Source organism: Podarcis tiliguerta, assembly GCF_965153285.1.
Source record: "Podarcis tiliguerta genome assembly, chromosome: 8".
In the NCBI taxonomy this organism is placed as follows: domain Eukaryota; kingdom Metazoa; phylum Chordata; class Lepidosauria; order Squamata; family Lacertidae; genus Podarcis; species Podarcis tiliguerta.
In genome coordinates, this window is record NC_139541.1 from 40,917,984 (window position 1) to 40,945,111 (window position 27,128).

At 44.4% G+C, this 27,128-nt stretch overlaps 1 protein-coding gene across 21 annotated transcripts in view; it reads right to left on the minus strand.

Annotated features, from left to right (window-relative positions):
- The window catches only part of ZFHX3 (zinc finger homeobox 3), a 395,772-nt gene that overhangs the window by 107,051 nt on the left and 261,593 nt on the right, over positions 1-27,128 (minus strand). For 18 of the 21 annotated variants that reach the window (XM_083452376.1, XM_083452375.1, XM_083452372.1 and 15 more), the window contains one exon: positions 159-2,884. The exons of the other annotated variants lie outside the window; for them this stretch is intronic. In XM_083452376.1, coding sequence (XP_083308502.1) covers positions 159-2,838 — 2,680 coding nt within the window. In that variant the 5' untranslated portion in view covers positions 2,839-2,884. The remainder of the gene's footprint in view (positions 1-158; positions 2,885-27,128) is intronic. 21 annotated transcript variants of the gene reach the window in all.

The following is a 27,128-nucleotide window of genomic DNA, read 5'->3' on the forward strand; positions in this document are numbered from 1 at the left end:
CCAGAGAAAACAAGAAACCTGAACACATCTCATGACCCACGAAAAGCCACTCTTGCACACCATTTCTTCCATGGCACCTCCCAGTGGCAGACCCCAGCTGAGAATATCTAGGCACAACCCCCCACAAAGAATCACAGGGCGAACTCAGGTCACCTCACCTAGAGATGGGGCCATGGATGCTATTGTGTTGGTGGGATCCATCTGGAAGCTGCCCATCATGAACGGAGCCTCAGACGCAGCGCTGTCCATCTTGAGGTTGGGCAGGGTCATATTCTGAGCCAGGTAGTACTGGTACAGCTCAGCCTCAGCAGGCAGGCTGCCCAGGCCCAAGTGGCGGTTGTGCTGCATTTGGCTCATGTTCTGCTGAAGCAGCATCATGTTGTGCATGTGCTTCTCACTGGTCATGTGAATGCGAAGGTTCCTGGCAACGTTGGTCTCATAGTCACAAACCTCGCACCGCCAGGTTGGTTTGCTTTTTGGTTTGGTGGGGGAGGGGGCCCCACAGCTGCTACCCATGTTGGTGGCGGCAGCAGCAGCCGCAGCAGCAGCAGCTGCCGCCGCCGCCGCAGCCCCAGCAGTGTGGCTGAAAACTTGTTCCCCACCTCCATTCTGCAGGTTCTGCATGTTGTTGAGATGCTTGTCAGACTGCATATGAATACTGAGGTTGCCTTTGGTAGTAGTGGAGTAGTTACAAACCTCACAGCGGAAAGGCTTGTAACCACATGTGTAGCTCTCGCCCCGTGCCAGCCGTGGGTGGGGCTGCCCGCTTTTGCAGTAGGCACACGCACCCCCTGGCTCTGGGTGCTTTTCCTTCATGTGAGCCTCAAGCGTCTGCTGGTACTTGTAGTGCCAATTACACTTGGGGCACTTGAGCGTCTTACACGAGTTTCGTGAATGCATCATGGTCATGTGGCCGCCAAGTGACCGTGAGGAGCCCAGGATGGTGTCACACTTGGGGCACTCCACACCGCTCCCCGAAGGGCACTCCCCACCCCCAAGCTCACATAGGGGCCCCACATGCTGGTGATGGGAAATGCAGCTCCCGTCTTCACCCTCAACACTCTCATTTGGTTCTGGTACTGTGGCATTGTCTTTATTGGCACTTTCATCACTGAAGTCGAGCCTCCTGCTGCCCTCACTGTTAAAGCTTAAACAATTCCTCCTATTTGCACCATCAAAGACAAAGGAAGAAGCAGAATTAGAACTAGAAGAAGCTGTGCCCCTGGACAGAGTCTGGAGCACATTAGGCATTAAGGGAGAAATGCTTTGGTTTGAGAGAGCAAGGTCCTTTTTGCTGCTGCCGCTGCCTGCCACTGCCCCAGACTCCTCAGGAGGTCTTTCCTCCAAGTCATCCTCCAACTCGCTTGGGAACAGCCCTTTGCACCCCTCGTCATCTTCCTCCTCCTCGTCCTCTTCCTCCTCCTCGTCCTCTTCCTCCTCCTCGTCCTCCCCAGCTGGCTCAATTTTCTCTGAGAGGCTGTCCTGGTCAGCCAGGTCTTGCTTTTCATACTCTACTATCCCAGGGTCCTCCTTCCCCTCGGAGGATATTGTTGGACTGGAAGCCAGTGGGCCCAGGGGGACTGAGGTAATTGGGGTCTTCAAAGCTGAACTTGTTAGCCCTCCAAGGTTCAAGAGAGCCCCAGAGGCCAAGAGGCCCGACTGGGGTTGTTCTGCTCCACTGGCAGCCCCAACCTGGGTACCCCCTTCCCCTTCCATGCGGAGCCCACTGAATTTGCCATAGAAACTGTGTCCAGGGCCTATGAGGTTAGCTGTGGAAACTAAAGGGTGTGGAAAGTTTTTGTTTTTTGGTTCCAAAAAGCTTACAAGGGGTTCCTTGTCTTTGCCTATTCCTTGGATGATAGCGGAGATGTTCTTATTGCTAAGAATTTTCCGCTCTTCCTCGCTCAGAGTCATTCGATGGTCATGCACCGCATGGGTCACAAATGAGCGGACATATCCAAAGGAGAGCTTGCACAAGAAACACATCAGGATGGGCTTCCGCTTTCCATAAAGCACAAAGCCATCAAATTTGGACAGGTCCACATTGTTGGGAACATCTTTGGATACGCAGGAACTTTTGGCAGAACCATCGCTGTTCAGGTAATCCTTGTTGCTTTTGTGGCGCACATCAAAAACGCGGAAGCTGTGCAGGACAGGGCTAACCCCTGTCAGGGCTGAGGTATTCGGGAAGGCCTGGTCCGAGCCCTCAAACCACTTCCCAAAGGATGAGGCTATGTGGAAAGTGTTGATGATCTGTGGGTAGACAGGCGCAGCCGAAGTTGCCTCGCCTTGCTTGCTCCCAGCACTGGGGAGAGAGTTCATAAAGAGTGATGGGAGCGTCCCACTGCTGGTGCCATTGCCACCCCCACAGACCCCCCCACTTTGGATCAGCTGACTGATGCTTTCAACAATGTATGCCGAGCCATCTGGCTGGTAGACTATCTCCCCTGCCAGATTCTCTACATCACTTTCCTCATCTCCCTCCTCGCCAGTGTCACTCCCACAGTCTTCTTGCAGAGGGAGGAGCGGACGGGCACTGGGGCAGTGGTGCTCCATGTAGGTCTGTAAGCTGGCGAAGGAGGTGGAGCATTCGTTACAGCTGACCTCCTTGCTGGCTGGCTCAGTGCTGGAGCCAGAGGCAACGACACTTTCTGCGGAGTGCTCACTGAAAGGAGCCCGCCGGTTGTCTAGGGCTTCATGGCTCTCCGCTGCAGATGGCTCCATGTTACAAGGTTTGCTGGGGAGGTGGGTGCTGCTGAGTTCAGTCCATTGCTGGTGCTGAGGAATAGCACACCCATTGTCCTTCCCCGAGATGACAGATGAGTCACAGCCTTCCATGGCGAGGCCTGCATGGAGCGTTCATTGCACCCAGTTTGGTTCGGACCTAAAGGCAGAAAAAGAGGGAAGAGGGAGAGAGAGAAAGAGAGAGAGAGAGAGAAGCAGTCAGTCAGGAGAAAGAATAGGCCACATTTCCACACAGAGCAGATGAGGCATGCACACAGCCCCCTCACCCAATAAAGCAGATACTCTCTGTTGCCAAGCCTGGAAAATATAGTGGGAGGAAAGCACGGATGGGCAGAACTTATCAGGAACACTAAAACCCATCAGCACTATGGCAGTCAAAGCAGCATGGAAGGAGCTCTTGGAAAGCCCCTCACTCATTCAAATACCAAAAAATAAAAAAAATAAATCTGTTTCCAAAAGCTTCTTCAGGAACCAGGAAAAAACATTCCTCTTCTCCCAGACTTTTGGCTAATTAAATAATCTGTGGACCTTTAACTGGGGGTGGTGGTGGTGGTTTGGTTAGGTTTGCTGCCATTTTATGTATTTTTGTGTTTTTATATTGTAAGCCGCCCTGTGATCCTCAGATGAAGGGCAGTATAGAAATTTAATAAATAAAATAAATTGTTTGTTAATGGGAGCTGGACCCTGGCACCTGCAAGGGGGGCACAGCAGGTCTATCTGTGCACTTGCTGAAAGTAGCTCCAGTTTATGCACTGCCTTGTAAAACAAAAACATGAAGTAGGCTAGACAGGAATGGTATGCCAGCCTCCAGAGTTTAAGCTACTGAGGGAGGGCTCTGAATAATGAACATGCAATATACTGATGGCAAGAGAAAGCCATCCACGACTGCCTCTTTATGCAGTACTCCAGACCAAGCGCCATGTGTCTATTAGGCAGGCAAAAAAGAGGAAGTCCAAAGCACTGACTATGCAGATCAAACCCTTGTCCTATAGTGAGGTGTTTCTGAATTTTAGGTGTGTCAGTTGTGCCAAACATCTCTTCTCACTCACAGCCTTGTTACATGGGATCAGGCCTGATTAACAACACCATCTATATTCACAGCAGAGTCATGACCAGTTCAGCCAAGCAGAGGACAAAGGGAGTATTTTTCAAACAGTGTGCAATTCTGTCACTTTGCAATCTGAGTTTGGAACATATACATTGATGGTGCTGCTACCATTCAAGCCTCTCACGTTTTAGTCCTCTTTCCCCAAAGGATCATCCTGGCAGCTATCTTGAGACACTTTGATCACATTTAAATTCCACTTGACACCTGCTGGAGTCTAATGGGTTCCACAGACTGACAGAATGCACTTTGGACTTTTAGCATATGGTAGCCAAGCTTGATTACCTGCAGAATGATACCTCTTCTCTGCCTACAGCTGCTGAGAGTAGGGGGGAAGGAAGAGGAGCCTGAAGGCAGGCAGTAACTAAAGAGGAATGAAGCAGATAGACGGGCTGGGAAAAATTCAGGTAGAAACAGGGCAGCACAAGGCTAAGGTCACCAACACAGCACAGATGAAGAGCAGTGAAAATATGTTGTTGCCCAGTCTGCCAGAAGTCAATTCCTACTTCCGGTTGAGGGCTGCTCAGAGGGTGGAGTCAAATAAACCAGGGAAGCCTGAGGCAACGCTTCAGTGCAGCAATGCCTGTCAACAGCTCCCAATTCAAGAGGCTGATTTAGGGCAATGTGACTGATTCTGCCACACTGGGCATCGAGCCTAGAGGGTGCCACAGGGGGCTGCAACTATGATGTAGTGAATTGAGCAGCACAGAAGGCGGGAGCTGGGGCACGTGCCAAATTTTGGCATCACACGGGGCGTCCCTGAAATTTGAAACACCAAAGTCTGCTCCTGCCATCTCTCCATTGTCAGCAACTGAGATGCTCATTAGCATCTGTTGTACTCACTCCGCCACGCCCGCCTGAGTCAACTGCCCACAGGCAGCACTTTTTTATAGACAGAACTCACCAGAACTCAGTTCCAGCACCTCTCAGGTAGGCACCATTGCCAACAAGGGAAGCATTCATGGTGAGTTCCTGACCTCTTTTTCTATAAAAATAGCACTGCCCATAGGAATTTCCTGAATGACCTAAAGATTTCCTACTCTTGCCACTCTCTTCACATTTCCAGCATTAACAAAAATTTGTTTATTTGCTTATTGCATTTGTATCCCACCTGTCCTCTAAGGAGCTCAAGGTGGTGTAAATAGTTCTCTTCCTCCCCATTTTATCTTCACAACAACCTTGCAAGATAGGTTAGGCAGAGAGCGAGTGATTGGCCCAAGGTCACTCTGTGAGCTTCATGACTGAGTGGGGATTTGAACCATGGTCTCGCAGGTCCCAATCCAATGCTCTAACCACACCACACTGGCTGGAAGGGAACCCAGAGTCCTCAAAATTAACACCAGATGTAAAAACTATAATATTTGCTCATTTTATTTATATACTGCCTATCTCTTATTAGAGCACAGGGCAGCATACAGCATAACAACAAGTACAGCAGTCTCCACTTGTAACCCTCTCTTGGCTCAGCTAGGTCTGTCTGAGGCCAGTCAGCAGCTGCCCTTGGTGGCCCATTCCACGGTTCTACTTGATAGAATTCAGCTCACAGCTGTGCAGCCTTCCCCCAGAGGCATAAGGGAAAGCAGCTTTTCTAAGGTGGCCTTGTTAGACTTCTTCAGAGTGATAGATCTTTTATGGAGGAGTTCCTTTTTGGCTCCCACTTCAAACATGTTCTGTCCTGTTCCTCTGGCAATATAACACTTCTCTGCAGTGTCTGGAATCTCCATAGCTCTGCATCTAATCTTGCTGGACCAGAAAGCTCAGCAGCAACTTCCTCAAACTTCCTGCTTTTTTAAGGGTTTAGTGCTGAATGTTCATCTGAAAAGTTTTACTGGGGTAGGGGGCAAAAATACAACTGGCTGCTCAAGCTGTAAAGCCAAGAGGACAAATCTGGCACTCTCAGCAGAGGTACTACAGCAAACTTATCCTATTGGCTGTGAATTGTCTGATTGACAGGTGGGGCCAATAGGGTTGGCAGAGCTGATGGGGCGGGAGGGTTAACAGCCTGATTGTAAAATCAATGTCATAAATGCTTGGTAAGTTACAGGAACAAGCGGGAAGAAGAGGCTGCGATTGATAAAGGACTGCGGCTTTGATGCTGCACTAGGGACTTGTTTATTGACAGGAAAGCCAATCTCCTCTGCAGGCCAGGCCAGAGAAACCGGCAAATGCTTCCCAATTAATTGGTGGGCTCTTTGGCCTCCCAGCTGCTCTGACTGCCCTTCCCCCTACCCAACAAGTTAACCAATGAAGGAAACACACCATGGAAAGGTATTCTTGCCACCACCCTACCCCTTTTATGCTCTTATCAGATGCCAGCAAAAGGCCCTGAGAAGGATGCTCTGCCAACCAACCAGGTCCATGAATACCAGTCACACAAACTGTGCTGAAAGGGACCAGGCCCCCTTCATGCGGAGCTTCTAGTCACTTAAGGGGAAATGGGGTGGCTGCAGGCATAGGCCCCATGAATTGTCTCTGTCTGAACTCATAGCCCAAAACAGAGATTACACATCTCAGCTTGGGGCTGAACCCAGCTTAAACAAATTCACCCCACAAAGAATTTGCCTGTCCAAATTCCTTCTACACATCCAGCACTACTGCATCTCTCTCTATCAGCCAGTCATTAAGGAAAAGGTAGCTCTTACTTAAGGAGGCAGAAGTCAACTAGTCAGGTCGATCAGTGCACTGTCTGTAAACATGTTTTCCCGTAAAATCAATGATCTTCAGTTAGAGAGAGAAGGAACTAAGAACCTAAAGCCCCCACCATCACCACCTCTCATTGCAGCCCCCCAGGCTCTTGCTCTTCCCAGCTTCAATTCATCCCTGCTCCTGGAACCCTCTGGCCCCAATCCCTGTCTCCACTGTTACACCTTGAAGGTATACCACAACTTATTTTAAAAACATATATACCCTGCCTTTTGACTAAAAACATCCCCAAGAGGGGTGAAAAATTGAAGATCAAAATATAACTTACCACAGTGATCAAAACAGAACACAACAGTAGTAGAGAACTTTGGGGAGGTGGCAGTGGTAGAATCCTCTCCCAGATAACATGTGGTATTTAGTTGTGGCATTCAAAAGGTCTTTAAAACATACTGTACCTTTTTACTACTGCCTTTCCTTAAGAGAGCTCAATATCTCTCATGTATTCATAAATAACTGGAATAAGTAACAATAAGTAATTGATTAATCAGCAGGAAAAGCCAGTCAAGCAAAGAAACCCCTTCAAACTCAAAAGAGGGTCCCAAAGGCTCTATGGAAGACAGCATCTTTGCCTACTGCCTAAAACCAATAAAGAAGAGATACAGCAGGCCTTGACTAAGGAGAGTTCCACATTCAGGAAAAGGCCCTGCCCCAGATGACACTCCGCTTTCTTCCAGATAGCAGGAGGACCGGGTAGGTTCAAGTGGGAGACAGGGATCCTTGAGCTGCCTAGGGTGCAGGGCATTTAGAGTTTTAATGGTCAAAACCAGCACTCTCTGAACTGAGTATGGAAGCCTCTAAAAGCTAATGAAGCTGATTCAAGATTGGATTCATGCATCCTCTTAGCTCAACCCAATCAACATTATGGCAGTTGTATTATGAATTGGTTGTAGAACCCTTGAAAGGAAGCCCTATGTAGATTGTGAAGAGTGCTAGAATTCTATCCACGCCCCTTGTGTTGCACAAACTGAAAGGTATCCAAAGATATAAAAGTAGCAGAAGGTTTAAACCAGACTAACAGTAAAATGTGATGTCCAAATCAGAACAAGTGTGAGCAATTTTATCCACAAAGTATAAAGCAAACTGTTCACAGCAGACCCAAAGTTCCTCCAAATCTTCCTGTGTACGAAGATGCAACAGATCCCTAGTCACTCACTACAAAATATGTAATTTATCTGTAAGATCAGCCTCCATACCGAAAGACTGGAAAGAGGCCAATGCAACACCACTTTTAAAAAAGAATCTGGAAAATTGTATGCCGGGGAAAGGTAGAAAACATTATTAAATATAGAATTACGAAAAATATAGAACAAGTCTTGCTGAAGCAGAACTAGCATGGTTTCTACAATGATAAGTCCCACTAGCATTTTACGGTTCTTTGCAGGTGTCAACTACATAGTGCTGGGCGATATATTGTTATATCATCCCAAACTGGTTTGAAGTCCATATCATGATATCTGTTTCATAATTTTTGACCTGGCAATATATCACAAATCATAATGTATGTGTGTGTGTGCTCTGCAAATATCACAATGTGAGGAAAAATGTGAAGTCAGCCAACACTTCCCTAGATTCCTGCAGCTCGTTAACTCTGCTGCCTCAGCTCTCCCCTACCTCATGCAGGGGGCAGTGAATCACAAGAGCAGGCGCTGAGAAAAATCACGGTGTAGGAAAAATTGTGAAGCCAGCCAATCCCTCTACATAGATTCCATCCTTATTTCAGACATTGTGGTATATTGGGATATCGTGATGTTTAGATGGTGATATATCACAATGCTGAAAACCAGGTATTGGTCAGCCCTACAACTAAGCATATAATTAGTGGTGATCCAATCAACATTGTACACTCAACATTTCAAAAAGCTTTCAATAAAGCACCTCATCAAAGACTCCTGAACTTGTTTGGCAGTTATAGGATAAGGCAACAGGTGCTCTTGTGGATCAGCTACTTGGTTAAAGAACAGGAAGAAAACAGGAAGAATGACTAGACAAGTTCTCACAATTGAAGAATAAGAAGTTGGGTCCTCCATGGATCAGTATTGGGAAATGTGCTTTTTTACTTATTCATCGATGACCTGGAATTAAGGGTGACCATTAAGATAGCAAATGACCACAAATAATTCAGGGTTACTAGAACAAAAATGGATTGTGGAAAGCTCTCAAAGGATATTTCCAAACTGAGTAACTGGAAATTGATAAGGTAAATGCAATTCTGTGTAAACAAATGTAAAGTGATGCACATGCAAAAAACAAAAAAATAATAATCTAGATTTCACTCATACACCAATGCGGTCTGAAGTGGTACTGACTGATCAGGAACGAGACCTTGGGGTCACAGCAGAAAGCTCAATGAAGATGTTGATCCAGTGTGTGGCAGCTGTGAAAATTGTGGATTCCATTTTATTACTAGGAAAGGAATAGAAAATAAAACTGCCAATATCATCATGCCATTAAACAATTCTATGGTGCAACTGTACTTTGTATATTGTGTATAGCAGGGCTCAGCAACCTTTTTCAGCCATGGGCCGGTCCACTGTCCCTCAAACCATGTGGTGGGCCAGACTATTTTTTTTTGGGGGGGGAGAACAAATTCCTATGCCCCACAAATAACTCAGAGATGCGCCGGAAATCGCATCTGCGCACGTGCAGGCACCAGAAATCACAGGCGGGCAGGCTCACGCGACCCGCCCACAGACGGATCTCCATGGGACCGATCCGGTCCAGGCAAGATAAACTTTGCTGACCCCTGGTGTAGGAGCAAGAAAACCTTTTGAACCCAGCAATATATCTGTGGTTGGGTTGCTCTTAACTGGTGCTTGTTGTATGGAAAAAGCAAGGGCAGAACTTCACTCAGAATGCTGGGAATGAAACCCATTACTAGCCAAATGGGAAGCAAGGAAAGAAGCTCCAGAAACGTGCCTTATGGTACCGATCCTAAAGCATGATACAAAACATAATGGCTTCCTGAGAGGCTCTGATTTTAGAAAGATTCCTGGTTCATTCAAACTGTAACCCTCTATACACTTACCTAGCAGTAAGTCCCAATTAACCCAGTGAGACTTACTTCTAAGAAGACATTTAGCAGTGGACTCTCAGACATTTATTTTTCCATCAGTAAGCAACAGTACATTCAGTAATCAAGAAGTGGACTGTCTAAAGCATTCAAACTGCAATTCACCTTTTGCAGACTAGATTTAAAAGTTTTGCTGCAATGACATTTAAAGAGAAATCAAAACCTGCTATTCTGCAAACAAGGTTCTCTCCTGCTTCGCCAGCAAGCACAACAATGGCTTCTAAGTGGGGTCAATCCCAGAGGCATCAGCCTTGTGCCAGAAGCCAGGCACAACTTCCTCAGCTCGGCTATTTCCAGCACAAATATAAACTCAGACTGGAACTGAAAGCTGCCAACTCAGCCAGTACAGGGACTGTGTAGCAACCTCATCACTGCGGTTAGAATACAGGCTGAGGCAAAACCCGGCACAAAACAACTCTAAGCAGTTGTGGGAGGGCAAGGAAACACAGGAAAGCAAACACATCACAGCCCCTCCCCTCAGACACAGCCACTCTACCCTGACCTGATCCCTGGCAAGGGCCTTGGAGTTTCCTAGCCAGAGGAGGAATGGCTGCTCCCAGAAGGGCAATGGTCAAGTTCAGTTTAGGCTTCCTTAGAAACCACACAGGGACATGTCCTCTGCTCTACCAGATCCAGCACTGGCGAAAAGGCCCAAAGCAAGACAGACTTAAGAGGAAGGTGGGGGCTTTCCTCTCAGGAACCCCCCACCCCCACAGCTTGCCACCAGCAGCCAGAACTGGTAAGCTGACAAAACTAACAAGAATGACACAACACGGCCTGCCTAAGTAGGTACAAGACACGAAGGCAGACTGATGCACAGCAAGGCCCTCTGATCTTCAGGCAGCCCCTTGAGTGTAAACAGATTTCCAAGCCACAGGAAGCCAAAGCAAATGTTTGACAACCCAGGAAGGGAACACAGCAGGTCTGAGTCCCTGGCTCAGGAAGAGGGAGAACAGTTTCCCAGGGCAATAACACAGCCAGGTCAGGCCAGATTTCTCAGACAACACCTCCTTCTGCCAAAAGGTGCCATTCAATAAGTGGTTTTAAGTCTAAGCAACTAAAGAACATGCTACCTGCCCCAAATAAATGTTAGAGAAAATGCTTCTTTTTAGCTTTGTTCTAATAATACTGGGGAAATATTTGGTTACAGTGTGCTTCAGCCAATAAACGTACAGAAATGGGCTTACTGGGAGCACATCTTTAGAACAATGCTTCTATAGAGGAAAGTCAAGAACAGTCAGAAGTCAGAACCTTCTTGACTGCACACCTGACATGCTCCAACGCTCTGAAAATTTTCACTGCCCTTTTCTGTAGAGCTGAAAGCACCACCAAAAAGGCAATTAAAATGTTCACGGAACTGGGACAACTTCCTGATGAAGAAAAGCCAAAGTGCTTGGGACATTTTAAGTACAAGATAGCATACAACTGGAGCTTATAAACTTATGAAAAAGGTGGCAAGTGATTAAAAAAAATGTTTTCTCCTTCTCCATATAATAGTAGAACTTGGAAGTCACCCCATATACTACACTACATGTGACCCACCCCATGAACTCACTGCCACTAGATAGTTGATGATTTCTAGCTAAACGGTCTCTGAAAGCATTTAAGATAGCTCAGCAGAACATCTGCATGCACAGAGTAAGAGAAGTGGAAACAACTAATTGATGGTAGTATGGGTGGGATATAAATTCCAATGAATAAATCAACACAGCAGTCTTCCCCTTTTCCTTCCTAAGACTATGTTAAAATAAAAAATAAGCAAATTGGGAGCAACACATTAAGTATATGCTACTGGTGAGTTTCCGACTGTGATCCCAAGATTTATTTCATGGGTAGATCCATGGGATAACCCAGCTCAAAGGACAGAGCATTGTTTCTGGGCTCACTCCTTGGAATCAACTCCTGTTCACCTATGCCCAAGGGAGACCAGAAGAAAGGAGCTACTTTGGCCTTGGGATGGGCAGAGGCAGAGAGCTCTCAATAGTTCTGGACACCAGCACTGAAATGGTTACCCTACAGCTTGGCCTCCTGCTAATTGCAGGGCTTTATTTTTTATTTCTTATTACCCTCTCACACGCCTGATGAGATTATATTACCAGAACTGACAACAGCTGGAAGCAGCAGCAATATGTAGAGCCTCTGAGGAGGTGATGCAATTTCATTTTCATTGATCAGAAATCAGTAGGGCAGCAAATGATGGGAAATTCCATTATGAGAAGGATGGGGCCACAAGACCCAGTGTCCAAATGCCAAAGGGCATGAAGCCCTCCCCTGGGTCAGACCCAGCTCTCTGGGCAAAGGAAGCTTCCCCAAACCAAAAAAAAAAAAAAAGGGGGGGGGCTACCCATACATTCTTGCTTTGAGGGATGAGGCATGTTTAATGCCCAACATAAGCAGGTATTCAAATCTGCATCAAGCAGATAGGTAGGTGGAACCCAGCCTTGGGGGTCTGATATGGAGACTATGTCTTACAGGAAAGACCCCAGAAGCAAAGTCTTGTCCCTAGGACCAGGACAACTCATTTTAGCCACGGCAAGAAGAAGCCATTTCAAGGCCCCCAAAGTAACAGGAGTCCAAGCAACAAGTAGGCAGAGTGCTCCATTTTGCCCCTGCCCATTCAGAGTCTGATCAGAATCCTCATGCTCCAGGCAGTGTCTATGCCACCTGAGACCTTCAGGCTCAGCTGTCAGGTATTTCAGGACTAAGGGTTACACCTGGCTGGCCATTTTGGCTTTCTGTCTGTCAAGTTGCAGTACTGCCTGGGCTACACACATATAGCCCATTTTCCCACTCAGCCCCTTCAGGGCAGACAGGTCCCTGCAGCAGACCAGGGGTTAACAGAAGCTGACCGCAGTTGCACAGCTGTTAAGGTAATCAATACCACTGAGATACTAAAGCAGCATAAGCCACATTATTGATTGCCAAGCAGATGATAAAACTGTTTATTATGATAATTGCAGAGCCCCTGCAAGAGTACAAAGTGCAGCCTTCAGCCCATTGCATAAAGTAATAGAAGGATCATCCAGGTATCAGCTAAGCCTGAGCCAAAGACCTCCACACTAACTTAGGATCAGCTGCTTTCATTCCAGGATACACTTCTGAAGCTCTCACACACAAACAAGCCCAAGACTTAAACCGCCTTCTGGGCTGAAAAATACTTGAAATTCCTCCCATGTCAGACTGGCTGAAACCTCAGCAATTCTCAGAGAGCACATGTGGCAGAGGAAGATCCTTGGGCTCCCCACTCTCTCCCAGTACTGTACTATCCTTTGCCCTAAGAGAGAAGGGAAGTATTGGGGGGGTGGGGATATAGCTATTTTGCTCTTCATATCAGGCTCCATCAAAATAGCAACGCTAATGACATTTCTACTATATAGTGAATCCATGTGTTCCCTGGATAGGTAAAACAAGAGGTTCTTCTTCTTTCACCAGACCAATAGCAAATGATTACTGTTTGAGAGTCAAATATAAATTGATTCAGTGTTAATTACTGATGTGGTATTCTTGCTTTTTTATGTTGAAGAGAGGGAGAGTGTGCTCAAAAGGTGGAATTAGTTTATAAGTGAGTCCTCCCAAAACGAGCAAGTTGACAGTTAGGTCCTGCTTAAAAAAAAAGAAAAAGGGAACAATAACAACAAGCAGCTGCTGCTGCCCTGGTCTAAATGCTACCTTTTCTCTTGTGCAAGTGACACAATTCTGTAGTTTACTTACAGAGGCCTCTTTCTGCAAGATCCACCATACATCTCAAAAAGCAGGTATAAGTCAAGAGCTATTCTTGATTTTCAGTGGAGCTTGTTTGAAACTGACTTGTTTCATGCCAACTGCTGTCCCATGTTCTTCAAAGGTCTTCTGAGACTACTCTCAATAGTTTTGTACAACCCCTCACTTTCCTTGGGTAAATTGTCACTTTCACATTCCTTTTTTGCTCTGATTATTCAATAGATCCAGTTTAAACCCACTTAAGCAGCAGCCTGTTTGGTTCTAGACTACTTGGATAATATTCATTAGGATGAAAGGCAGAGGGGCTGGAAAACCTCCTGTGTCGCAGCAAAGAGGTACACAGACTTCAAGGCAATTCATCTTCTGCTTCCATTAGCCAACTAGGCATCTAATAAGTGGCACGTGGTAGCAACTAAAAGTCAATACAGATATGGGTCAACTCAAGTTACTCCCTGAATCCATAGAAATAGGACGGGAAGGAAGGGAGCACCCAACAGCATTACTAATCAATTGCTTTTACTTAAATCTCTACCACTCTTCAACAGCTTGGGTGGGACCCAGAGACATGAACAGATGACTGTTTACTTAACTTTTTGCTTCAAGACTCAACACTTCACATATCCAGAGCTCCTCAGCATCCCTACATTCAATTCTCCTAGCTAAGACAAATGAGTAGCATGCTCAAATATACAAGATGACCCCAAATAGTGCTGTAGTAACTGAAAATGAGAAGGGGTTAATTTCCTTCATGAGCGTAAATCACCCCATGGTGCAAGGTCACCTGCAGGTGCAAGGTCAACCAAACCTGTTGCTATGGTAATGACCCAGTACCCTGACTATATCTGTGATTAATGCATGTCAGCTCAGTAGTGTCAGTCTGCAGTTAGTCTGTATGTTAGTCTGTGTTTCTTGTCAAGTGCTACATCTTGAATTGCTGGGACTTATTTAGAGCAGGGGAGATACTTTGTACCTGTATGCATCTGTATATAGCTGCATCTGCAAAAGCCTGCAAGCTGCATACATCTACGTTCATAACTGTTTTACTAACCCTTATCTTCTGCAACAGTAAACTATTTGGATCTTAAGCTGCTTCCATGTGGTGACTGGTACTGGGAGCAACTTCCACTGCATGAGAATCTCACTTGCAATTCTGCGGGGAAGAAAGCACAAGCAGCAATGGCCTCCAACACTGACTGGTTCTATGACATGTTCAATGCTAAATATACATGTTAGCAAAGTTATGTTGTTCAGAGCCACCTTTAGAGCTTCGGCTTTCTGAAAGACCTGTCAAGGCCCCTTTCCCACCAGCACTTCTAACAGGACTCCACTGCCTATTTTCTACTCCATGGCCTTTGTAGCTGGATACAGCTCAAATTTACCTTTGCAAGCTCTCTGCTTTGTTAATGTATTTTCATGAGAGCTGTCACTGGAGGGCAGTTTAGCAAGAGGCCCCCAGGTTGACCTTTGCTGGCAGCCTCCAAGCTCTCCATGTAAAGTGATCTAATGGCTAGGCAAGGTAATTAGTGCTAGAGCAGTAATTGCTGCTTCTAACTAAGCAAGATGAAGATAGCAAAAATTCTCCAGGGTGCCCTGCTGGGGACCCCAACACACACACAAAAGCTTCTGCTTGCATTCAAACAGAGAGGCTCAGCAACATTTCTGTATGACATCAGCATGATTAAAGAAAGTTGAATGAAAGTTCTGAAAGCAACTGGAGAAAGTCCCCATTTTGCAAGTTAATAATTATAACAATAATTTTATTATTTATACCACGCCCATCTGGCTGGGTTTCCCCAGCCACCAGACTGGAAACTAGATAGCCCAAGGATCACAGCCTGTTAGAAATCACAGATCAACTCACTCCAAAATACCACCACTGGGCAGATTTACTGAACCAAAACAGTCTCACAGCAGAAGTCTCAATAATCCAGGACTTACACTCTTACTAAATTCACTCAAGGATCAGGGTCTGAGCTGTTGATATCTACTCTGAGACCAACATGGTAGCCATTCATGTAACTCCTCAAGAAATACCCACGATGTAGAATTCAAAGCTGAAATGTACAGCCCTACAGGGCATTCCTTCCCTGCACCCTCAAGCTTGCACTCCTGTAAGGAACATCCCTGTCCATGGCAACAGTGCATAGCTTCTTCCTTGACATTTGGAGCTAGTTGTTTTACCACCACCATCAATCTCAAGAGGCAGAAACCGTCAAGCATTCCAAATGTTCATCATCACAATGAATCTATGGTGAAAAGGAAGCCAAAACCAAATTATTCTTACTTGCTTCTTTTGGCTCCAAGGCCTGGCAACAGAGAGAGAAACATGACAAGGTTAGAAGTTGTTCCAAAGGGCCAAAAAGAATGAAGCTGGTTCTCAAACTAACGTACATCCAGTTGGAAGCGTAATCAGAAAACTGTTTCAGGGAAGAGAATCCATTTGCCACCATTTCTTATCATTTGTTTTGACTGTTTTTAACACTGAAATTGAAATTATTGTAACCTCCCTTGGGACCTGCCTGCTGGTTAAATTGAGGAATTATTATTATTTCTTCTTTTTTAAGGCTGGAAGCAAGGCTCCTTGCTCTGAATGCAGTAATCAGTACCATTTATTGCAATGGAAAAGGAAGCAACAAGTCTTTGAGTCTTGAAACCAACAGGCAGGATCAGAGGATGGCTGAAGTGAGCAAACAGAACAGACAGGAGTTAACAGTCAACCACCAATATCTTTGATGATCACATTAACAAGATTTGCCTATGCTCTAAACCCCAACAGGATATTATTCCAATGTATCCTTTTAAACATTATCACAAGGAAGAAAAATGCTAGCAACCTCCATCTTTTGCTACCAGTTTGCAATTGACCTGTTTTTTCTGTCTCTCTAGCACCCATACAGGTGCCTGTGCAGGACACAGGTCTTGTCACAGCAATCTTGCTGAATTCAATAATCCTTCAAGTTTAAAGCCTGCATGATAATATCCTATCCAGTTCACCCTGCAATGCACCCATTTGTTCTGCCAGTGTCTCAACCTGGTGTAAAGCTGACAAGCAAAATGTAAGTCATATTAAAGGGCACAGAAATAGGTGGAAATAGAAATGTAGCAACTACCTTCAAAACAACTTCTCTATTTTCCAGCTTGGACGAAACTTAAACTCTCTCTCTCAAGTTACACAGGCACTCAGCTATACAAGAATTGGCCAATAAAGAACAACACCAAAAATAAAGAACGAACATGTGGAGATGAAGCAAAGAGGTGGTAGATTGCTGCCATAATGGCCCACAGCCAGCCTCTCTAGCTACTCTACTGTGGAACTGGAAAGCCTCCTTGCTCTGATGCCAAGCCCTGAAAGGTGGTGGCAACCTGCCTGCTCCAGAGGCAGCCCCAGGCCATCTGCTTTCTCCCAATCTTTGCAACACCTCCAACTGTGTAAGGCAGGATGCAGCTGGCTGGTGGCCCATTCAGATTTCTTAACAGTGCTGTGATCTCGGGTTTCCAGGAAGGCCTTTCAGGCCTCAATCACCACCAAGGGGAAACAAAACCAATGTTGCCTGTGTCAGTATAGGTTGTGGCGGCACACTAAGTGGTCCTCTCCCAACCATATGTTTTGCACCAATTCTCCAACAAAGCTGCCCTTAAGATGCAAACTTTTTGTCAGAATTAAGAACAAGCTAAGAAGGCAGACACATCTCAGCTCCAGCATAGCCCTGCCTGCCAGTACCCCAGAAGGCTTATCTGGCAGAGGTGTGTGCCTGCCCTCCTTCCCACAGCCAATATACTCTGGCAACATTGGTACCCACTCTTCCTCATTATAAAGCCCCTCTCTATGATGGAAGATAGAAACAGTCCACTGGAGTCCACTGAAGACAGAACAAAGGCTGCTCCTGAAGAAAGAAACCTTGCAACAAAGGTGCTCACTGTAAGGAGGTGGCTAGGACACTGCAGGGTACTCCAGATTAAAGGGCTGTTTCTGAAAAGCATCAGGCCTGGGTTTCTCAAACTTGGGTCTCCAGCTGTTGTTGGACTATAGCTCCCATCATACCTAACCACTGATCTTGCTTGCTTGCAACAGCTGGAAACCCAACTTTGAGAAGCACTGCCTTAGGCTGTGCCTAGTCATACACAAGAAGATCAAACCTATCCATTCTGAAGGAAATCAGCCCTGAGTGCTCACTGGAAGGACAGATCCTGAAGCTGAGGCTCCAGTACTTTGGCCACCTCATGAGAAGAGAAGACTCCCTGGAAAAGACTCTGATGTTGGGAAAGATGGAGGGCACAAGGAGAAGGGGATGACAGAGGACGAGATGGTTGGACAGTGTTCTCGAAGCTACCAGCATGAGTTTGACCAAACTGCGGGAGACAGTGGAAGACAGAAGTGCCTGGCATGCTCTGGTCATAGGGTCACGAAGAGTCGGACACGACTAAACGACAACAACCCAGTCATACATAGCAACATAAGGCAGCTTCCAGGGGCCCTTAGTCCAAGGAGAAGAGAGAGAGGCCATCCCTTCCAGTTCAAAGCAACAACACCATCATTACAGGAAACTCCCAGGCAGGTGATGGCTATGGCCTTGCAACTAAGGTACTTTGCTGAGCCACGGCCTCCTCACATGCCACATCACCACATAGCAGAGTGCTTCAGTGGAGCATTTCAGCCATCTAGTGGTCACAACTATCAACATGTGGGATCAAAGAGTGCTCTTCTATAAAGTAGCTCCAAAGGGGACAGGTGGGCAAAGGGCTGGAAGAGTAGAGGTATTCCCATTGCCAGATCCCCAAGCAGCTCCTTGTGACATTAACACCAAGAGCTCCTTCAGTGCTCACTACCTTCTCCACCTATGCAAATTGTCAACTGACCCATCTGCTTCTCGCTTGGGAGTTTTCTGATGTAAAGGACTTATTACACACTTTACCTATCTGTGCCTGAGCTTCAGCTGTCTGTCCCATAGAGTTTGATTTAATACCCAAGATTAGCACTTTTCCTGTATAGCAGATACTGACCCTCCTTCTCCAGAGGGCATGAACTTTGCTGGCATGAGTCATCCCTGCTCTTGAGAAATGTTTCACTCTAAAATGTGGCCAAGCTAGTCTCTGTCTGGGAGCTTATGTATGTCTATGGAGTGTCTGAGTCCCTCCCCTCTTCATACTCCTGCATCTACACATACAGGGAAGGAAGAACACCCAACCGCAAAGGTGCACCAGGCTGTTAATTCAAACCAAAGGAAGTCCTCCCAAGAAGGGAATCTTCACTCTTCCTTCAGCTGCAGCACTCCCACGGCTCCCGTGACAGTTCCAACAAACAACTGCCTCTCTTGTGAGCTTTATGGAATGGAACATAGACTACAGGTCTGGTCTGACCCAGAAAAGTTTTTATCTAGTTCAGGTATTTAATTTCAAATGGAGACCAGGACTACAGAATCTCACATATCACAGGCAGAAGAAAGTAACAGTTGCTGCCTGCTGCTCTAGTGCTTTCCCTTTCTGCCTGAAGGTTTCAATGGCAACACACCCTAGGCCACAGTCAGGACTCACAGCCTCCTCAATCCAGTTTAAGATGCCACAGTTGCCACTTGTTACAGGTACTACATGTCTCAGCCCATGAGTGCTCAAATGCTGACCACTGACTTTCTGGCTTCAAATCCAGTGTGGTGTTCAACCCCAGGCTGCTTTCAAGAGGTGGACTCCTACAGGCAAGGTTAAGCCAGGAAGCCTGCTATTGTTCTTTGATAGAAAAGTACTCTTTGCTGGTTTGCAAGGATCACAGGAAGAGGCTTTTTCAAGGGTTACAGTCTCCAGAAACCTGCCTCCTTTACAATGAAGTGGGTTGCTAGTTCTCAGGTTCCAGTTCTTTATTTGCACAAAACTGGGGGACTGCCACTTTTGAGATGCACAATAATTTTTTCCATTCAAAATTGTTGTCCATGTGCAGTGCTCGCGATTTGTGATGATATCAGATGACAATAAATAAATAATAAATCCTGGGTGCACACCCCACAGTAAACTTTGATGGTGCCAAATCACACATTCACATTTCTGGCCTTAGGTGTAAACCAGCATCAAATATGGCAGCCACACACCAACCATTGTCAAGGACGAAATGAAGAAAGAACTGGGGGTGTTCACCTCAAAATAAGTTTTGGGTCACCATAAATCATGCATCCATGCATCCAGTAATATGTTGCCTATGAGGTGGCATGGCATTTGTCCCAATGCTTTCCTACAGTATAAGACACTGTAAGTAGCTTGTAACCCAAACTGATAATAGCAAAAATAAAAGAGTGAGATTTGAACCCAGCAAACAAATGTTGGGCCCATACAAATAATATATCCACGCAGCCAAATGTGTCCTTTGGGGGAAAAACACTGCCAAGGGTATGTATACATGCCAACCGTAGCCAGAATATGCAGGCAAGAGCAAGGAACAATAAGGCTGCTCTCTTCTCCCTGACATGTTACTTTAATATAGACATAGACTACATACAAGAAAGTCAGTTATCTGTGAAATGAAAGTGCAAACTCTTTCTTTGGGTTGTATCCAGGGTTGTTCTACACAGAGCCATTAAATTAATGGATCTGACTAACATAGGTCCATTAATTTCAATGGCCCTACTCCAAACAGAACTTCATTGGACACAATTCTCTTTGAACTGAACACACTGTCAAGGATACATACTCATGCTATGACCATTCAAAATATCCCAAAATAAATTTTCAATAAATCTTCACTTTCTGAAGTTTTGATCAAACCCTGTCCTTTCCAGGTAGATATAGTCACCAGCCATAATCACCAGTACATAAAAACTCCTAGTTGCATTCAAAATGATTGCTCTTGATTTTCAAATGCATGCTAGTTTTAATGTGCAGGTGGGTGGAAACCTAGGAAGAAGAATTTCACCTTTTCAGTTCAGTAGCTACTTTTTTTTCTTTTTTGAAAGACACTATTCCATGCCCTCATAAAGCTCTGGTTTATGAGTCAAGCTAGCAAAAATCTATCATTTGCCCGATAATAAATGCTGGAAATGTAAAGAAACGGAAGGCACTTTCTTTCACCTTTGGTGGACGTGCCCAAGGATCAAGACCTTCTGGGAAATGATCTATAATGAAATGAAAAAGGTGTTTAAATATACCTTTCCGAAGAAACCAGAGGCCTTTCTCCTGGGCATGGTTGGCCAATTGGTGTTAAAGAAGGATAGAACTTTTTTTATGTATGCCACAACAGCAGCAAGAACACTTATCGCGAAGTATTGGAAGACACAAGAACTACCCACTCTGGAAGAATGGCAGATGAAGGTTGATGGACTACATGGAATTGGCAAAAATGACTGGCAGAATCAGAGACCAGGGAGAAGAGACGGTGGAGGAAGGTTGGAAGAAATTTAAAGACTATTTACAGAAATATTATAAAATCAATGAATGTTAGAATGACATCGGATGGAGGTTAAAAGGTTATTAGTAATAATGTGGCGAAGGAGTATGGAAAATTTGAAGGTCAAAAGATGAAGAATCAAAGGTTTAATATATTAAGATAAAGATTAAGATAAGATAGAGGGAAGGGATTTGCTGATTAAATATTTGAATTGGAATACAGTGAGGGGAGGTGTGGGGAAGTCTGGGAAATAAGCAAATGTAAGAAATACTATGAAAATGGAATTGTTTTTATTTGTTTTTCTTTTTATCTTTGTATTTTTGTATTTTTCTTTCTTTTTTCTATGTAAAAGTCTTAATAAAAATATTATTAAAAAAAAACACCACATAAAGCTCTGGTTCGCCAACTATGGCCATTCCTGGACAGGGATAGCCTGATCACTGTCATCCATGTGTTGGTAACCTCAAGGCTGTATTGCTGTAGTGCGCTCTATATGAGGTTGCCTGCCCTTGGGTCTGGTTCAGAAGCTCCAGCTGATACATAATGCTGTGGTGCCAGACTGCTGAAGGGAGCTTCTGGCTGAGAACATGTGGAATCGTCTTGCCAAAGTTGCTGTATTTATTTCAATCAATCCCGATAATAGGTAATATATGCCTCAAGAAGTTACAAAAAGAGCTATCAAAATTTGTCTGGAGTGGTAACAGGCCTAGGATAAAACATAAAATAATGATTAACTCGAAAGATAGAGGCGGCCTCTCACTCCCAGACCTTACATTGTATTATGAGGTGGCATGCATTGTTTGATTGAAGGATTAGATAAAATTAGAAAAAGAAGAAATCCTTGATTTAGAAGGACATGATAACAAATTTGGCTGGCCTGCGTATTTATGCTATGAGAAAGATAAAAAACATAAAGGGTTTCATAATCATATAATAAGGAAAGCATTGATAAAAGTATGGAATAAATACAAAGATTTCTTAGAACCTAAAATGCCATGGTGGTTGTCTCCAGTTGAGGCAATAGCAATGAAACCGTTTAATAAAAAAGGAAACTGGCCAACATATAGAGTTTTGTTAATAGAAGAAGAGAAAGGTTTGAAATTAAAAAGTTATGAAAACTTGAAAGATACTTTACAAAGTTGGTTGCATCACAAAATGTACAAAATGTACAAAACAGGATATAAGATATGTTGGAGTTGCAAAGAGAAAGATGGTACTTTTTCATGTATGGTGGGAATGCAAAAAGGTTAAAGAATATTGGGAAATGATATATAATGGATTGATAAAAATGTTGAAAAAAAACTTTGTTAAAAAACCAGAATTTTTCCTGTTTGGAATTTTAGATCATGATATAAGAGAGGGAAACTGGAGATTGTTTATGTATGCAACAACAGCAGCAAGAATTTTATTAGCACAAGTATGGAAAACAGAGAAAACGCCAACAAAGGAAGAATGGCAAGCCAAGCTTATTGACTATGCGGAACTGGCTAAGCTGACAGACAGAATACATGAGAGAGACAACATCAATTTCAAAAAGGAGTGGGAACCATTTATAAACTATATAAAAAGACAGTATAAAGATTTGGACTCATTGGCAGGTTTTGACTAAACTTTCACAACTATATAAGATTATACCAGTAGGGTATAGAATTTGTTTAATAAATCAACACGGAAATACAGGGGAAGCCAAAGTGGGGGGAGGGGAGAAATATGGATTTATAAATTGTTCAATTAAGATTTGTGGAAAATTTGTTGTTACAATTTGAAAATTTAATAAAAATTATTTTTTAAAAAAAGAAAAATCAGAGAGAACATTTGGAATCATTGTTAAAACAGCTGCAGTGGCTGCCCATCTCGTACTGAGTGAGGTTCAAGGTTCTTGTATTAATTTACAAAGTCCTGAACAGCTTAGGTTTAGGGTACCTCAGGGATTCCCTGAACCCTATGTTCTCTATCACTGAGATCACCTGCAGGAGTATAATCGATCAGGGCCCGAGTTGGTGAAGCTTGTTTGACAACAAGAAGAAACTGAGCCTTTAGTGTCCTTGGCCCAGTCCAGTGGAATATTCTGCCAATAAAGATTCAGTGGGTACCTTCTGTGCCAACTTTTAAACGCATGCTAGAAACTTTTTTATTACACCAGGCAATTAAGAGCACATCTCCCACAATGGTTTATTGCTGCTTGTTTTTAGTTTTTGCTTTGAAATTGCTTTTATTTTTTTATTGCTTTTATTGCATGATTATCTTCTTAATGTTGTAAAATGCTTTGATGTGTTGTGATTTAGTAGTAGATAAATACTTTTATAAATATATAATATGGCAGACACTGTACTGGTGATGTGGGTATATGATTTATGGTGGACCAAAGCTTATCACACTGTGTACACCACCAGTTCCTTATTCAGTCTCTGCTTCCTTGAGGAAGGACTTCGGGCAAAAGATGAGTGGGACCTCACAGTGGTTGGCAATAGTGCGTTTGCTAAGAGTCGCACAAACCTGATCAGGAGAGCTTTAAACTAAATCCTGAGTGGGAGGAAGACAATATTACAGATGAGAGGAGAACACCTGGTACTGGGGATAACAGCTTCATTGATACACAGAAAACTGAGATGGTGCTCCAGAAACCTCCTAAAGGGGAGGAAAGTACAAGAAGGAAGCAGCTGGAGGGAATGACTCATAGCTTCAGTTGTCTATACTAATTCACAGAGTATAAGAAACAAGCAAGACAAATTCAAGCTCAATACAGGATTGCAAATATAACCTAAAAGGCATTACTGAAACCTGGTGGGATGAGACATATGACTGGAATGTAGAAATTGAGAGGCAAAACTTATTCAAAAGGAATAGACCAAACAAGAAAGGAGAAGTAGCAGCATTATATGTAAAGGATATACACACTTGTGTAGAGATCCATGACCTGGAACATGGAAAGCAGTTTGAGAGTATATGGGTAAAAATTGAAAGAGAGGAAAACAACAGTGACCTTACTTTGAGTGTCTGCTATAGATCTCCAAGCCACACTGAAGTCTTAGATAATGCCTTCCTACAGCAGATTACCATACATTCCAATGTGAGAGAGATAGTGGTCATGGGAGACTTCAACTTCCCTGAAATCTCTTGGAACGCAAAACCTTGTCAAGAATGCAAGGTCTAAAAAATTTCTCCACTGCCTTGCTGACAATTTCATTTCCCAGAAGGTGGAAGAAACAAGGGGATCATGTATCTTGGACTTGGTCCTCACCAACAGAGAGGAACTGATCAATGAAGTGGAAGTACTGGGAAACTTAGGAGGAAGTGATCATGTCCTCCTGGGTTTCATGATACAGAAGCAAGGGAAAGCTGAGTGTAGTTGGATATTTACTCTGGACTTTTAAGAAGGTGGATTTCTAAAGCTTAAGTGAGATTCCATGGTCAGAAATTCTCAGAGAGGAGAGAATTCAAGATGGATGGGAACTTCTTAAAGGTGAACTATTGAGGCACAAATGCAGATGATTCCAACAAGTAAAAAATGTGGGAGGCATCTAAAGAAACCAGTGTGGCTGTGATGTGCATCCACAGTAAATGTTGATACATCCTTATTTCTAGAACACTATCCCATGTAAGACGACACTGAATAAAATCTGATCCACTGCTTTATTTCAGGACAAGCCAGTGTCAAATATGACACATATACACCCATGTTAATCTGAAGTCATCATTTATTCATTAGAGTTTTGAGGTATACACCCCAAGTTCTTTATTCATTTTTTCATATTTTGACTATGATTGACATTTAGTATATGACTAAATGCCATATCAAAGGACATTCTCCTGGATATGGGGTGTAAGATTTTTGTGGCCTGAAACCTATTGTGGAGTGCACACTCCTTGATCATTACTTGTTGCTGATATCTGAGGTCACCACACATTCATGTGTGTTGCACAAACATGACAACCTTGATTGGAGAAAAGCTTTGTGTATCTTGTAGGAGACTGTCCCCCAGTCAAGGAGTTATATGATATGAGGTATTCCAAAGTTTATTTTGGGGCTCAGGAGACACATAAACTTTAATTGATTAAGTTTTCTGACTGAGTTTCATTTTGAACTTTGCACAAACAACTGGGAACTAGTCACCAGATTCAAAGCTTTCCACAAGCAAGCTGAGCCACTAAGACAGACCAAAGTATCACTTCTCACATTGTTCTTGACTATCTTAGCTCCACCCCCAACCGCCCAGTATGCTCTCATTCATGCTAATGTCCAATATAACCACAAATTGAAAAGAGGATTTCTAGCAGCCAACAGAAAGAAAGGAGGTGCAGATCTATGTCATGCCCAGAGTTCATCAGGAAGAGAGCAATCCAGAAATGGAGACATCACTAGCTCCTCCTAGTGTTTCTGGGTCCAGCCCTCCGAATATGGAGAAGAGGGATGTACGACAACCAAAGCACCTACACCAAAGTCATAAGCAACTGGAAAACTAGGAAAGGTTAAGTTTTCAACTTGTTTATGTTGTACAATCATTTGAAGATGCATTCCCTGGAATCAAACCATTGTGCCATGATCTATCCATCACCACTGCATGCTATAAGTGATGAGCTAGCTCTCTACACATGAGGATTAACCTCCTAGTCCTTTCATTTGAAATGTGACTGAAACATGTTTTGTGTGATCATTATGCCCATAAATGTCAGAATCCTATCACTCTCTAATAGTAAACTCAGGTGATGAGTGTCAATAGAAGTGAAGCTGTTTCACCCTATTGTTTCACTGTAGCTATGTCAGCATACTCAGGGGAACCTCAAGATTTGTAGAACCCTCCCCCTCTCCCGCCCCCCAAAAAAACCAGACAAATGAGGGCTATACATGCCATAATATGTTGAGATGTCAGTTAGAAAAGAAAGCAAGAAATTGTGGTGGTGGGGTGTCAAATGGAATACAGTCGTACCTTAGCTGTCTAACGCCTTGGTACTCAGACGTTTTGGCTCCGGAATGCCACAAACCCAGAAGTGAGTGTTCTGGTTTGCATCAGCTGAATGTCTGATGCAGCTTCCAATTGAGAGCAGGAAGCTCCAGCAGCCAATCGGAAGCCACACCTTGCTTTTCAAACCGTTCCAGGAGTCGAATGGACTCCCAGAACGGATTAAGTTCGACAACCAAATTACCACTGTATCCTGGGGGAGGGTGTGGCTCGTTCCCTGAACAACAACACTTCTGTTAGAAGTTAGGGCATTTTGCTGCAGATTTTCTATATAAAGAGCTACTTTAATTATACCCTACCGCACTGAAAATCTGAACAATTTATTTCTATGAACATTAAGTACAGGCAAAACTGGGAGCAGAAGAAAAGGAGGAGAACCTCCAAGAAGCCTGTCCTGGGCACAAGCAGCTTAGAAACTCAGGCTAGTATTGCTCCTTCTGTAGCACATTAGGAGCCCTTCACCTGTCCTCACTGCCAAAATATACAGAGCAAAAGTCTTTTCATACACACACACAAGTTTCACCTTATCCCAGGAAGCAGCCCTTATTGAACTGTGGAAGCATGTGCGCTGCATGCTATGGGAATGAGTGGCTGCCCCACAGAAGCCATAAAGTCTAGCAGAGGCGCACACACAAAAGGCAAACACCTGAACCCCTCCCCCAACATGTCAGGTAAGAGGGCAACAGGAATGGTAAGTTGAGAGAGGACACGGCGATAGTTTTGCAGGAACTGTACCTCAGGGAATGGATCTGATGTCAAGTGTCAGCCAGTAAATTGCTATTGGCTTCTCAATAAGCAGGAGCAGTGAGCTAAGTGTTTCCTTGTGTTGTGAAGGCTTGCTCAGACTCAATACGGCAGTATTGACAGCACAATCACCCAGTAATCCAGGCCTCACTAACGGCTCAGCACTTCTACCCTGAAAATACACTTTCCATTTGGACACCAGCCCGTTAGCTGGGACTGGGATCACAGACATCATCCCACCTCCCCCTGAACTGGCACTGCCCTCTGAAAATGGCCTTGGGAGAAGGAGGGAGGGAGCAGAAGTCCAGCTGTTACTCCCTTCCTGTGAGTTAACCCCTCCTATGATAGAGGCCTGTCTTGTCCTGCAAAATCCCATGTCCAGCTCACAAGCCAATCAACATGAAGATATCTGGCGATGTGGGCACTTCCAATCTGAATGGCTGACTCGAGGGAACTTTGGTCACTGTGACCTACTCAGCCTGCTCTCAGTCTCTTTCACTGTGCTGCCAGTGGAATGATGAGAATGCCTCAATAGGAATTCTGTCTGCTTTTTGCTAAAATGCTCTTTTCCAAACCCATTGAAACAAATCCTTAGCAAAGCCCAATGGACACCTCAGTCTATGCAGGAACACAGCAGGTAAGCACAACATGCATACTTTCCTCTCATGACAGACCCACAAGAGGACAGACATGAGGATAGTTGAGGCAAAGGTG